Source organism: Pan paniscus, chromosome 9 (genome assembly GCF_029289425.2).
Source record: "Pan paniscus chromosome 9, NHGRI_mPanPan1-v2.0_pri, whole genome shotgun sequence".
Classification (NCBI taxonomy): domain Eukaryota; kingdom Metazoa; phylum Chordata; class Mammalia; order Primates; family Hominidae; genus Pan; species Pan paniscus.
The window spans coordinates 84,150,542-84,163,718 of record NC_073258.2 but is presented as its reverse complement, the minus strand read 5'-3'; the positions used below and the strand labels follow the sequence as shown (position 1 = coordinate 84,163,718).

The following is a 13,177-nucleotide window of genomic DNA, read 5'->3' as shown; positions in this document are numbered from 1 at the left end:
CAAGAAAACCAAGAGCAAGCCAAATACAAAATTAGTAAAAGAAAAGAAACAATAAAGATCAGAGCAGAAACAAATGAAATTAAAATGAAGAAAACAATACAAAAGATCAATGAAACAAACAGCTGGGCTTTTTTTGAAAAGTTAAACAAAATGGACAAACCTTTATCCAGACTAAGAAAAAAAGAGAGAAGATCCAAATAAATAAAATCAGAAATGAAAATGAGACATTACAACTGATACTGCAGAAATTCAATGGATCATTAGTGGCTACTATGAGTAACTATATACCAATAAATTGGAAAATCTAGAAGAAATAAATTCCTAGACACATACAACCTACCAAGATTGAACCAGGAAGAAACCCAAAGCTTGAACAGACCAATAATGAGTAATGATATCAAAGCCATAATAAAAAGTCTCCCAGTTAAAAAAAAAAAAAAAAAAAGCCCCAGACCCGATGGCTTCATTGCTGAATTCTATCAAACATTTAAAGGAGAACTAATACCAATCCTACTCAAACTATTCTGAAAAATAGAAGGGAAGGGAATACTTCCAAATCCATTCTATAAGGCCAGTATTACCCTGACTCCAAAATCAGACAAAGACACATCAAAAAATAAAACTACAAGCCAATATCTCTGATGAATATTCATGCAAAAATCATCAACAAAATACTAGCAAACCAAATTCAACAATACATTAGAAAGATCATTTCATCATAACCAAGTGGGATTTACCCCTGCGATACACCGATGATTCAACATATGCAAATCAATCAATATGATACATATCAATAGAATGAAGGATAGAAACCATATATGATCATTTCAATTGATGCTGATAAAAGCACCTGACAAAATTCAACATCTCTTCTTAATAAAAACCCTCAAAAACTGGGTATAGAAGGGACAAACTCAACATAATAAAAGTCATATATGACAGACCCACAGCTAGTATAATACTGAATATGAAAGCACTTCCTTTAAGACCTGGAACACAAGGATGCCCACTTTCATCTCTATTATTCAACACAGTACTAGAAGTCCCAGCTAGAGCAATAAGACAAGAGAAAGAAACAAAGGGCATCCAAATTGGAATGGAAGAAGTCAAATTATCCTAGTTTACAAATGATATAATCTTATATTTGGAAAAACCTAAAGACCCCACACAAAAAACCTATTAGAATTGATAAGCAAATTCAGTAAAGTTGCAGAACACAAAATCAACTTACAAAAATCAGTAGCATTTCTATATGCCAACAGTGAACAATCCAAAAAGGAAATCAAAATAGTAATCCCATTTATAATAGCCACAAATAAAATTAAATACCTAGGAATTAACCAAAGAAGTAAAGGATTTATATAGGGAAAACTATAAAACACTGATGAAAGAAACTGAAGAGGACATCAAAAAATGGAAAGATATTCCATGTTCATAGATTGGAAGAATCAATATTGTTAAAATGTCCATACTACTCAAAACAATCTACAGATTCATTGCAATCCCTATCTAAATACCAATGACATTCTGCACGGAAATAGAAAAAAAAAAAAAAAAGCTAAAATTTATGTGGAACCACAAAAGACCCAGAATAGCCAAAGCTATCTTAAGCAAAAAGAACAAAACTGAAGGAATCACATTACCTGATTTCAAATTATACTATAGGGCTATAGTAACCAAACAGCATGATACTGGCATAAAAACAAGACACATAGACCAATAGCTGGGATTACAGGCACACACCATCATGCCTGACTAATAGACCAGAAACAAATCTACACACCTACAGTGAACTCATTTTTGACAAAGATGCTAAGAACATACAAGAACATACACTAGGTAAAAGACAGTCTCTTCAATAAATGGTGCTGGAAAAAACTGGATATCCATATGCACAAGAAAAAAACTAGACCCCTATCTCTCACCATATACAAAAATCGAGTCAAAATGGAATAAAGACTTAAATCTAGGACCTCAAACTATGAAACTACCAAAAGAAAACATTGGGGAAACTCTCCAGAACATTGGTCTGGGCAAAAATGTTTTGAGCAATACCCTACAAGCACAGGCAACCAAAGCAAACATGGACAAATGGGATCACATCAAGTTAAAAAGCTTCTGCACAGCAAAGGAAACAAAGTGAAGAGACAACCCACAGAATGAGAGAAAATATTTGCAAACTACCCACCTGACAAAGGATTAATAACCAAAATACATAAGAAACTCAAACAACTCTATAGGAAAAACTAATAATCTGATTTTTAAATGGGCAAAAGATCTGAACAGACATTTCTCAAAAGAAGACATACAAATGGCAAACAGATATATGAAAAGGTACTCAACATCATGGATAGTCAAATAAATGCAAATCAAAAGTACAAATAAGATATCATCTCCCCCCAGTTAAAATGACTTACATCCAAAAGACAGGCAATAACGAATGCTGGTGAGGATGTGGAGAAAAGGGAGCCCTCGTACACTGTTGGTGAGAATGTAAATTTGTACAACCACTATGAAGAACAGTTTGGAGGTTCCTCAAAAAACTAAAAATAGAGCTACCACACAATCCAGCTATCCCACTGCTGGGTATATGCCCAAAAGAAAGGAAATGGGTATATCAAAGAGACATCTTCACTCCTATGTTTGCTGCAGCATTGTTCACAATAGCTAAGATGTGGAAGCAATCTAAGTGTCCACCAACAGATAAATGGTAAAGAAAATGTGGTACATATACACAATGCAGTACTAATCCGCCATAAAAAAGAATAAGATCAGCTGGGCGCAGTGTTTCACACCTGTAATACCAGCACTTTGGGAGGCCGAGGTGGGCGGATCACGAGGTCAGGAAAACGAGACCATCCTGGCTAACACAGTGAAACCCCGTCTCCACTAAAAATACAAAAAATTAGCCGGGCATGGTGGCACACACCTGTAGTCCCAGCTACTCGGGAGGGTGAGGCAGGAGAATCGCTTGAACCCAGGAGAAATAGGTTGCGGTGAGCAGAGATCGCGCCACTGCACTCCAGCCTGGGCGACCGAGTGAGACTCCGTCTCAAAAAAAAAAAAAAGAATAAGATCTTGTCATTTGCAACAACATGGATAGAACTGGAGATCATCATGTTAGGTGAAATAAGCCAGGCACACAAAGACAAACTTTGCATGTTCTCACCTATTTGTGGGATCTAAAAATCAAAACAATTGATCTCACGGACACAAAGAGTAGAACGATGGTTACCAGAGGTTGGGAAAGGTAGTAGGGGAGTCAGAGGGAGGTAGGGATGGTTAAAGGGTACCAAAAAATAAAAAGCATGGGACTGGATGCAGTGGCTCATGCCTGTAAACCTAGCACTTTGGAAGACCAAGGCGGATGGATCACTTGAGTCAGGAGTTCGAGGCCAGCCTGGGCAACATGGCAAAACTCTGTCTCTACAAACAATACAAAAAATTAGCCAGGCATAGTAGCATGTGCCTGTAGTCCCAGCTACTCAGGAGGCTGAAGTGAGAGGATCCCCTGAGCCCAGGAGGTCAAGGCTGCAGTGAGTCGTGATCGCCCCATTGCATTCAAGCCTGGGCAACAGAGTGAGACTATCTGATAGCACAACAGGGTGACTATAGTCAATAATAACTTAATTGTACATTTTTAAATAACTAAAAGAAGGTAACTGGATTGTTTATAACACAAAGGATAAATGCTTGAGGGGATGGATACCCCATTCTCCATGATGTGAATATTTCACATTCCATGTCTGTATCAAAACATCTCACATACCCCATAAACATATACACCTATGTACCCACAAAAACTAAAAAGAAAAAAAGAAAAGGTAAATGTCCCCCAACAATGCTCTTTTCCAGCTGTTGCGACTTATAATCCCCCTCCACCACACCATCTGATCCACTCCTAGCCCTAGGAGTCCTTGATGGATGGACTCACGAAAAGAGGGTGAAGAGCAAACTCTTTTGGCTCCTCATCACTTTCACCTTCCCAACTTCCAACATCTATATTAAAAACACCTTGTTGTTGTAGAACAGTCTCTTTAGAACCTGCTTCCAGATCCCTCATTTCTCTCTCAGTTCAAGTGGTGAAGAAATGACTAGGACAGGCTGAAAACTAGCCATCAATGAAACTTAATTTACTGTCCCCACAAAGATGTACTATGAGCACCATGAGTGAGCCTATCTTTTGCTACTGTGTCTAAATGACACCCCCACACACGTGCATTAGCAATAAAAAACATATGTAGGATATGAAATGGGGGCTATAAAATGGATGTGTTATAGGAGGAATTGTGTTCCCCTCAAAATTCATATGTTGAAGTCCTAACCTCCAGTACCTCAGAATCCAACTGTATTTGGAGATAGGGCCTTTAAAGTGGTAACTAAAGAAAAATAAGGTGATATGGGTGGGCCCTAATCCAATTTGACTAATTTACTTACAAGAGGAGGACATCAGGACACAAATATGGTCATGCACAGAGGAAAGACTATGTGAGGGTATAGCAAGAAGGCAGCAGGTCATCTATAAGCCAAAGAGAGAAGCCTCAAAAAAAAACCAAACCTGCTGTCACCTTCATCTCAGACTTCTAGCCTCCAGAACTCTGAGAAAATAAATTTATGTTGCTTAAGCCATCCAGTCTGCAGCATTTTGTTATATCAGCCCTAGTAAACTCATACAGCGGCTTTGCTCCAAGAAACCACATTAAAAAAAAAAAAACAAAAAAACTTTAGGTACATGTTCAGCCTCCTCCCCATTCACATATCTCACAGTAGAGAGTTTAACTCCTGGATGGCCAGCAGAAATGGATGGAGTGAGATACTCCAAATCTAGGGCACAGAGCTCACCAATCTGTGGACCTCTCTCTGTGTAGGAGAAAACATCCTTTGCATCCCATCTCTTCTCATTTCCCTTGCTTATAAAACCATTGGTACACATAGCACTTAGATTCTGTACTTTGAGATACATTATGGATTAAACAAAGTAAGCTAAAAACCTAACCAATGGGAACATAATATATGATCTGAGGACTGCCAGAAGTATTTGTGAAATAAAGTCCAATTCAAACACATGATTATATTAATAAGCCTACTATCATTTTAATCTAAGAGTTTAGTAAGAATCACCTGCCATCAGGCCAGGCATGGTGGCTCATGCCTGTAATCCTGCACTTTAGGAGGCCAAGGCGAGTGGATCATTTGAGGCCAGGAGTTAAAGATCAGCCTGGCCAACATGGTGAAACCCCATCTCTATTAAAAAGACAAAAAATTAGCCGGGTGTGGTGGCACATGCCTATAATCCCAGCTACTCGGGAGGCTGAGCTTGGGAGGATGACTTGAGCCCAGGAGGTCTCCACCTGCACTCCAACCTGGGTGACAGAACCAGACCCGGTCTAAAAAAAAAAGAGAGAGGGATGATTTCTATTTTAGTATGAATTAATAGGTCATTTTAAAAATGTTATCCTAAGAAACTTCTCTAGCAGTACATTTCACATCTTAACTAACATGACAATGTCACTATAGAAATTTTATTGGAATTACCCTTGAATAAGATAATGCATGAATATCTGGCATCATAAAAGAAACATTACACTTGAATTGAAAATTAGGCATTCTATATACCATACAAGATAGACTGATATCTGCTACGGTATCAGAAAAAAGTTTCATGTTTCATGTGTTTCTGATTAATAATTACTTTAAAAGATGAATAACTCAACAGCTATTGTATCCGAACTGAAAGGAGGAATCATAACTCACCTTTATGCATAGGAGTTGATCCATTATCAGCACGCTCATTAATATTGATTACTCCATCTTCTACTAATTTCTTAAGCATCCCCAAATCACCCTTAAAGGCAGCCACATGACCTGGAAATGCTAAAGCTATGAATAAAAAAATTCAGCATTTCAATAAACATAAGAGTTTATTCTTTTCCCTGTCTTAAGCTGTCATATATTTCAGGTTTCAATATTTTCTCAAATATAAGGCTGTTGTAATCGGATGAGTTCAGTTGATGACTACCAGTAAAAAGAGAATTATAAAATGAGATTATTACTAATCATTCTACTCCTTTTCCCCTCAGGACTTCAAACATGCCAGAAGTATTGTACCAGGACAGTTTTTAGCCATATTCTCTTTCTCTCTCATACCACCACAAAACACAGGGGATGGTCATTTAAAACCCTTTAAAACCCTTTGTATAAAGACACACTTAGAAGCCGGGCGTGGTGGCTCATGCCTGTAATCCCAGCACTTTGGGAGGCTGAGGTGGGTGAATCATTTGAGGTCACGAGTTCAAGACCAGCCTGGCCAACATGGTGAAACCCTGTCTCTACTAAAAATACAAAACTTAGCCGGGTGTGGTGGCTCACGCCTGTAATCACAGCTACTCAGGAGGCTGAGGCAGGAGAATCACTTGAACCTGGGAGGTGGAGGTTGCAGTGAGCCGAGAGTGAGATTCCATCTCAAAAAAAATAAATAAATAAAGACACACTTGTTCTCATGGCCTGCAGTTGCACAGACCTCTCCTTCTCTGCTTATAAGATAGTGAAAACAGCAAAATAGACTAGAAGCAAATAAGAAGTCTGTATGTGCACACACATATAGAGTCATCCCTTGGAATCCTAAGGGTTCCAGGACCCCCAAAGATACCAAAATCTGTGGATGCCCAAGTCCCTTATATAAAATGGTATAATATTTGCATATAAACCTATGCACATCCTCCCTCCCATATACTTTAAATAATCTCTAGGTTACTCACAATACCTAATACAATAGAAATGCTATGTAAATAGTTGTCATACTGTTTTGTTTTGTTTTGTTTAGAGGCAGGGTCGCACTTTGTCACTGAGGTGTGGTCACAGCTCACTGTAACTTTGAACTCCTGGGCTCAAGCAATCCTCCCACCTCAGCCTCCCGGGTAGCTAGGATTACAGGGATGCACCATCATGCCCTACTCTTGCTGGTCTTTATTGTATTCTGTCTTACTGATCTGTATGTCTGTTTGCCATTACTACACACTGCCTTGATTACCATAGCATTATAGTAAAAGTCTTAAAATCAAGTCGTGTAAGTCCTTCCAACTTTGTTATTTTAAAAATATTCTTTGGCTATTATAGGTTGTTTCTTTCCATATGTAAAAATGAGAATAGCTACATTTCAGATGCATTGAGAGGGTTAAATTATGAATTCTTTGGTAACCAAGTATCAAGAAGATCTTATTTTAAAAAAAGACAAAACAATGCAATCCTTACAAGTGCTTACTATCATGTCTGGCATTTTTAGTAAGGACTCAGTTTATGTAGTTACTATCATTAAAGACATTTTATTAAGCATCACCTATATGCTAGGGATCAGGTTAGACACTTCCAGTTGTGTGCGTGTGTGTGTGTGTGTGTGTATGTGTACATATGTATGTGTACAGATGTACAGCTGGCCCTCCATACCTGCAAGTTCCACATCTGCAGATTGAACAGATGGAAAATATTTGAAGGAGAAACAAATAAAAATAACAATACAACAATGACAAATAATGCACATAAAGAACAATACAGGCTGGATGCAGTGGCCCATGCCTGTAATCCCAGTGCTTTGCGGGGAGGCTGGGACAGGAGGATCACTTGAGGCCAGGAGTTTGAGACCAGCCTGGGAAACATAGTGAGACCCCAACTCATATATATAACTAAAATATAAAACCACAGAATGGAATGAAAAATCTAAAATAATAGTTTACCCTTGAGGAGGAAGAAAAGGTAATGGTATTAGGGAGAGAGCGCCAAAGGGCTTCAACTCTATATTTTATTCCTTTTTTTTTTTTTTTTTTTTTTCCAGGATGGAGTTTCACTCTTGCTGCCCAGGATGGAGTGCAATTGCATGATCTCAGCTTACCACAACCTCCACCTCCCAGGTTCAGGTGATTCTCCTGCCTGAACCTCCCGAGTAGCTGGGATTATAGGCGTGAGCCACCGCATCTGGCCTCTATATTTTATTCTTAAATTTAGTGATTCACTGCTCATTATGTTAATCTTTTTTTTTTTTTTTTTTGAGACAGGGTCTCATTTTGTCACCCAGGCTGGAGTGCAGAGGTACAATCACGGTTCACTGTAGCCTTGACTTCCTGGGCTCAATCCATCCTCCCACCTCGGCCTCCCAAGTAGCTGGGATTACAGGCATGCCTCCACATACAGCTAATTTCTGTATTTTTTGTAGAGATAGGGTTTTACTATATTTCCCAAGTTGGTCTCAAACTTCTGGGCTCAAGCAATCCACTCACCTCAGACTCCCGAAGTTCTGGGATTACCGGCATGTGCCACTGCAACCAACCTCTACACATTTTTGTCTAAAATATTTCATAGTAAAGAATCTAGATGAATGTATAGACAACGATATGTAATAAATTTTAATATGTTATATATTAAACATGTTTATATTTTTACATATAACGTATATAACATTTGCCTTATATCTTTTCCTATTTCATTGATTCTACTCATTATATTATCATCATCATCATCACATTATATGCTAGAACATATAACTTAATTACTTACTTTCCTGATCCTCTAGGTCTTTTCCTTCATACTCAGCCCCCTGGATAAACTGTAAAATGTTCTGCTTGAAGAACCTCTGGGCCAAATCCAATACATTTTCTCCATTATCATTGAAAGCTTTTAAAACTTGCGTCGCACTGCTCATTCTACTGACTAGGAATTTGAAACAGTGAAGGTGGCCTTCCATGGCTGCTAAGTGAACTAGAGGAAAGGAAAAAAAAATTAATTTAATTTTTATTTTTTAAAATTTTTATGTATGTATGTATGTATTTAGAGACAAGATCTTGCTCTGTAACCCAGGCTGGAGTGCAGTGGCACAATCATAGCTCATTATAGCCTCCAACTCCTGGGCTGAAGTGATTCCCCCCACCTCATCCTCCCAAGTAGCTGGGAGTACAGGCAGGAGCTACCATGCCTGGCAGAATTTATTTTTTAAATTGAAACTAAAATAACTTCAAAAAAGAAATAACACATTAGCTCTATTCCTCATAGGGAGATGACTATCCCTGCCCCAAATGACAGGAACACGGAGAAGAGACCTTTTTCCCAGCTTGCATTTCTTTACACAGTCAGCCTTCTAGTCACTTCAAAGCAGTGAGTAAATGGTTGAATAGTTACACTTACCATGAGTCTATAAAGACCAGATGAGGGTCACCGAAGAGCAGGCCCAGAAAGTTATCTTAGAAAGTGAAATCCCAATTATGCAGTTTATAATTACAGGATAAAATGCTTATTATGTAAGTAAAATAAATAAGTAAAATTTAATATTTTGGGAAGAAGTGGAAGAAATAAACCAATAGTCACTCTGCAAATAAGAATATTATAATATTTTATCACTATGCATTTGTCACTTTTCTATAATAATTTATTCTTTTTATTATAAACAAGAAGAATGGATTGAAATGCAGACTAGGTATATACACTGACTTCAACATTTATAGCCTTTCAGGAAATAACAGAAAAGGTATTTTTTAAAGCTATAAAAAACTAAAGAAAAAAACAAGAATGCCATGAACAGACAAGAAATTTTAAGGAATCCCTGAAAGAAAGTATATTGGATGAGACTCAGGGACAGCCATAACCTAAAACTTCATGGAAAAAAAAAAAAAAGGAATGAATCTGGAGTTGTTACAAGCTTTGAGGCAATGATTACAAAGACCAAGACAGTCTTTACACTTAAGAAATGACCGCTTGGGAAATAAGCCCAATTCACATATCTTGATTATGGAGAGGCAGGGTAATGTCCAAGTGGCCAGTATAATTCAGGTGAAACAAGAAGTACCAGAAAAGAAGTCCAGATAAGACAAGTTGCTGGCACATATCAATCTATCCTCCCTCAGCTGCCCCTCACACTAGGCCCTGCCCCCCTGAAACTTCAGATTCCTCTAACTGCTTACTCATCATTTACACTTAAAAGTCTTATAAGCATTTCTAACATATGTCAAAAGTTGAGCTCCTTAGCCTCCTCACACACATTTACCTTATATTATCTCCCCGTCTCGGTTAATGGAAGTTCTCTCCACATTGTTCAGGCCCATAAGCCTTGGAGCCATCCTTGACTCCCCTTTCCATTACTCCCCACATCTAATCCATCAACAAATTTTACTGGCTCCTTCAAAATATATACAGAACCTGATTACTTCTCACTACCTTTGCTGCCTGTATACTGGCCAACCGAAATAGTAGCCTGAATTATTGCATCAGGTTCCCAACTACTCTCCCTATTTCTTACGCATGCCACTACCGCACCCTCAACTGCAGTCTATTATAAACACAACCGCAAAATGATCCTTTTATTTTTGTTTTGAGACAGGGTCTTGCTCTGTTGCACAGGCTGGAGTGCAGTGGCGCAATCTTGGCTCACTGAAACCTCCACCTCCCGGGTTCAAGCGATTCTGGTGCCTCAGCCTCCCAAGTAGCTGGGATTACAGGTGTGTGCCACTACGCCCAGCAATTTTTTGTATTTTTAGTAGAGACGGGTTTCACCATGTTGGCCAGGCTGGTCTCAAACTCCTGGCCTCAAGCAATGCACCCGCCCTTGGCCTCCCAAACTACTGGGACTACAAGCATGGGCCACCATGCCCAGCCCAAAATGATCCCTTTAAACATGGGTCAGATCATGTCACTCCTGTGATCAAAACACTCCAATAAAGCTGGGCATGATGGCACATGCATATAGTCCTAGGTATTCAAGAGGCTGAGGCAGAAGGTTTGCTTGAGCCCAGAAGTTTGAGTCCAGACTGGGCAACACAATGAGAAAGACAGGAAAGAAGGAAAGAAAAAACAAACAAACCCTCTAATGGCTCCTCTTACTTCTCCAACCATAACATCTAATACTCACCCCCTCACTTCTGTTGGAACTTACTGACTTACTATTACTCATACACACCACGCACATCCCTCCCTCAGGAGATTTACACTTGCTGTTACCTCTGCCTGAAATGTTCTTCCTCCAGGATATCCACAAAATCTGCTTCCTCAACTCCTTCAGGTGTTTATCCAATTGTCACTTCCTCAGTGAAGGCTTTCTTGAGGACTTATTTCAAATTTCATGCCCTCTAATACTCTCTACTCTCCTTTCCTACTTTACATTTATCTAAACACATATCCCTATATAATATATATTTTGCTCATTTATTTAGATGATTACCTGTCTCTCCCCTCAGCACCACATGTAGGCAGGACTTTGTCTTTTATTTGCTGTAATATCTCCAGCACCCCAAATAACTAACACATTGTATGTGCTCAATAAATGTATGTCAAAATTAATAAAAATTTTTGAGAGGGTTTCTAGTTCCAAAATGGCCCTGAAGAAGCAAGCTAGTTTCATGCTCTATCAAAGAAAACAAAAACAAATATACAGCACTGAGATTATCACTAGCAATAGCCCAGAATTCAAATATGAGGATGAGACAGGTCCTGGGGCCACAGTCAAGTGAAAAAACTCTGAGCAGACAGTAAGAGAATTGGACTTCCATATCCAAGACATGTCTCCCTCAATTCTGCCCAGCACAAAGTTCATGGAAATTTCTCCCAACTCACAGTTTTTATACTGGAAAAAGTGAAATCAAAGTAAACAAGCAGCTTCTCTATCATCTTGGGCTCCCTGGCAGAAGACCTGTCCCTGTCTCAAGACACAGGAAGCACTGGGAGTGCCTGAAGACAAATATATCCCTAAGGACAGCCAGAGACAAAGGGGAGAGGTAGGACTACCATCCTCAGTCCTGGAAACTCTGCTCTGTAACTAAGCCAAAGGAGACACCAAATCAGAGTGGCTGTTCAGCATCACCATACTAAGGTTCTTTCCACAGGTCCCCTGGGCACAAACTGCTAGCAAGCGTTCCCATACTGCTGAAATATCCCATTTAGGACCTCCCCAATTTGGAATGGGCTACACTCTGATGGCTTATTTACTAGAGTCAAGGCAAACCTGAGCATAAGGTGCCATTTAGGGCCAAAAAGGAGGCAGAGACCTACCTGGAAAAAGAAAGAAAATCAACAAGAAAATTACAAAGAATCTCTATACAAACATACCCCATAAAAACCAAAAGAAGCCAGCCAGAGAAGACTGGAAAAACTAATCCCTCAATGCAAAGACATAGATGTACATCCATAAGAAATCATAGCAAACAGGGAAACAAAACCTACCCAAACAGACAAAGCAATAAACTACTGACTGACTCTAACAAGATGGCAATATGTGAGTTCTCAAAGAATTCAAAATAGCAGTTTTAAGGAAACTTAGTGATCTCAAAGAAACCTAGAAGAACAATTCAGAAATTGATCACAGAAATTTAACAAAAATATTTTAAATAATTTTTAAAATCAAACAGAAATCTTAAAATTGAGAAACATATTTGCCAAACTAACAAATTCATTAGAGGCTCTCAATAACAGAATGGATCAGGCAGAGGAAAGAATCAGTGAGCTCAAAAATAGGCTATTTGAAAATACCCAGTCATAGGAGAAAAAAAAAATGGAAAGAAATGAAAATCACCTACAAGAAATAGAAAATTATCTCAAAAGACCAAATCTAAGAATTACTGGTGTTCAAGAGAAAGTGAGCAAGAACAAGTGGTAGAAAGCTTATCCAAAGAAATAATAACAGAAAACTTTCCAAAACTTGAGATAAATATAAATATCCAGAAATAGTAAGGTCTCAGAACACCAAACAGATTCAACCGTAGTAAGACCACCCAAGGCATATAATAATCAAACTCTCAAAGGTCAAAGACAAAGGAAGGATCTTAAAAGCAGAAACAATAAAGAAACGAATAACATATAAAGGTGCCCCAGTTTGTCTGGCAAAAAAAACTTCTCAAGAAAAACCACACAGGCTAGGAAGGAACAAGACATTTTCAAAGTGCTGAGAGGAAACAAAACAAGACAAAACAAAACCCTGCCATCCAAGAATCCAGCAAAGCTTCTTCAACTATAAAGAAGACAGAAGGGCTACCCATTCGGGACCCCTTCCACGCTGTGGAAGCTTTGTACTTTCACTCTGCTCAATAAAGCCTATAGCTTTTTCTATAAGTCCGTGACTCACCACGGTCAGCCACCACACCAATTCTTTGGCATGGCTAGGTAAGAACCTTAGGCATTACATTTTGGCGAGCCTGCCAGGAGTGTC

The 13,177-nt window shown here is 38.7% G+C and overlaps 1 protein-coding gene across 5 annotated transcripts in view; it reads right to left on the bottom strand.

The window, feature by feature from the left end:
* Positions 1–13,177, bottom strand: part of ANKRD42 (ankyrin repeat domain 42) — a 69,552-nt gene that overhangs the window by 29,838 nt on the left and 26,537 nt on the right. For all 5 annotated transcript variants that reach the window (XM_014346942.5, XM_055093783.2, XM_014346943.5 and 2 more), the window contains exons 6-7: positions 8,548–8,748; positions 5,755–5,880 (exon numbers count right to left, since the gene is read on the bottom strand). In XM_014346942.5, the coding sequence (XP_014202428.3) occupies positions 5,755–5,880; positions 8,548–8,748 (327 nt within the window). The remainder of the gene's footprint in view (positions 1–5,754; positions 5,881–8,547; positions 8,749–13,177) is intronic.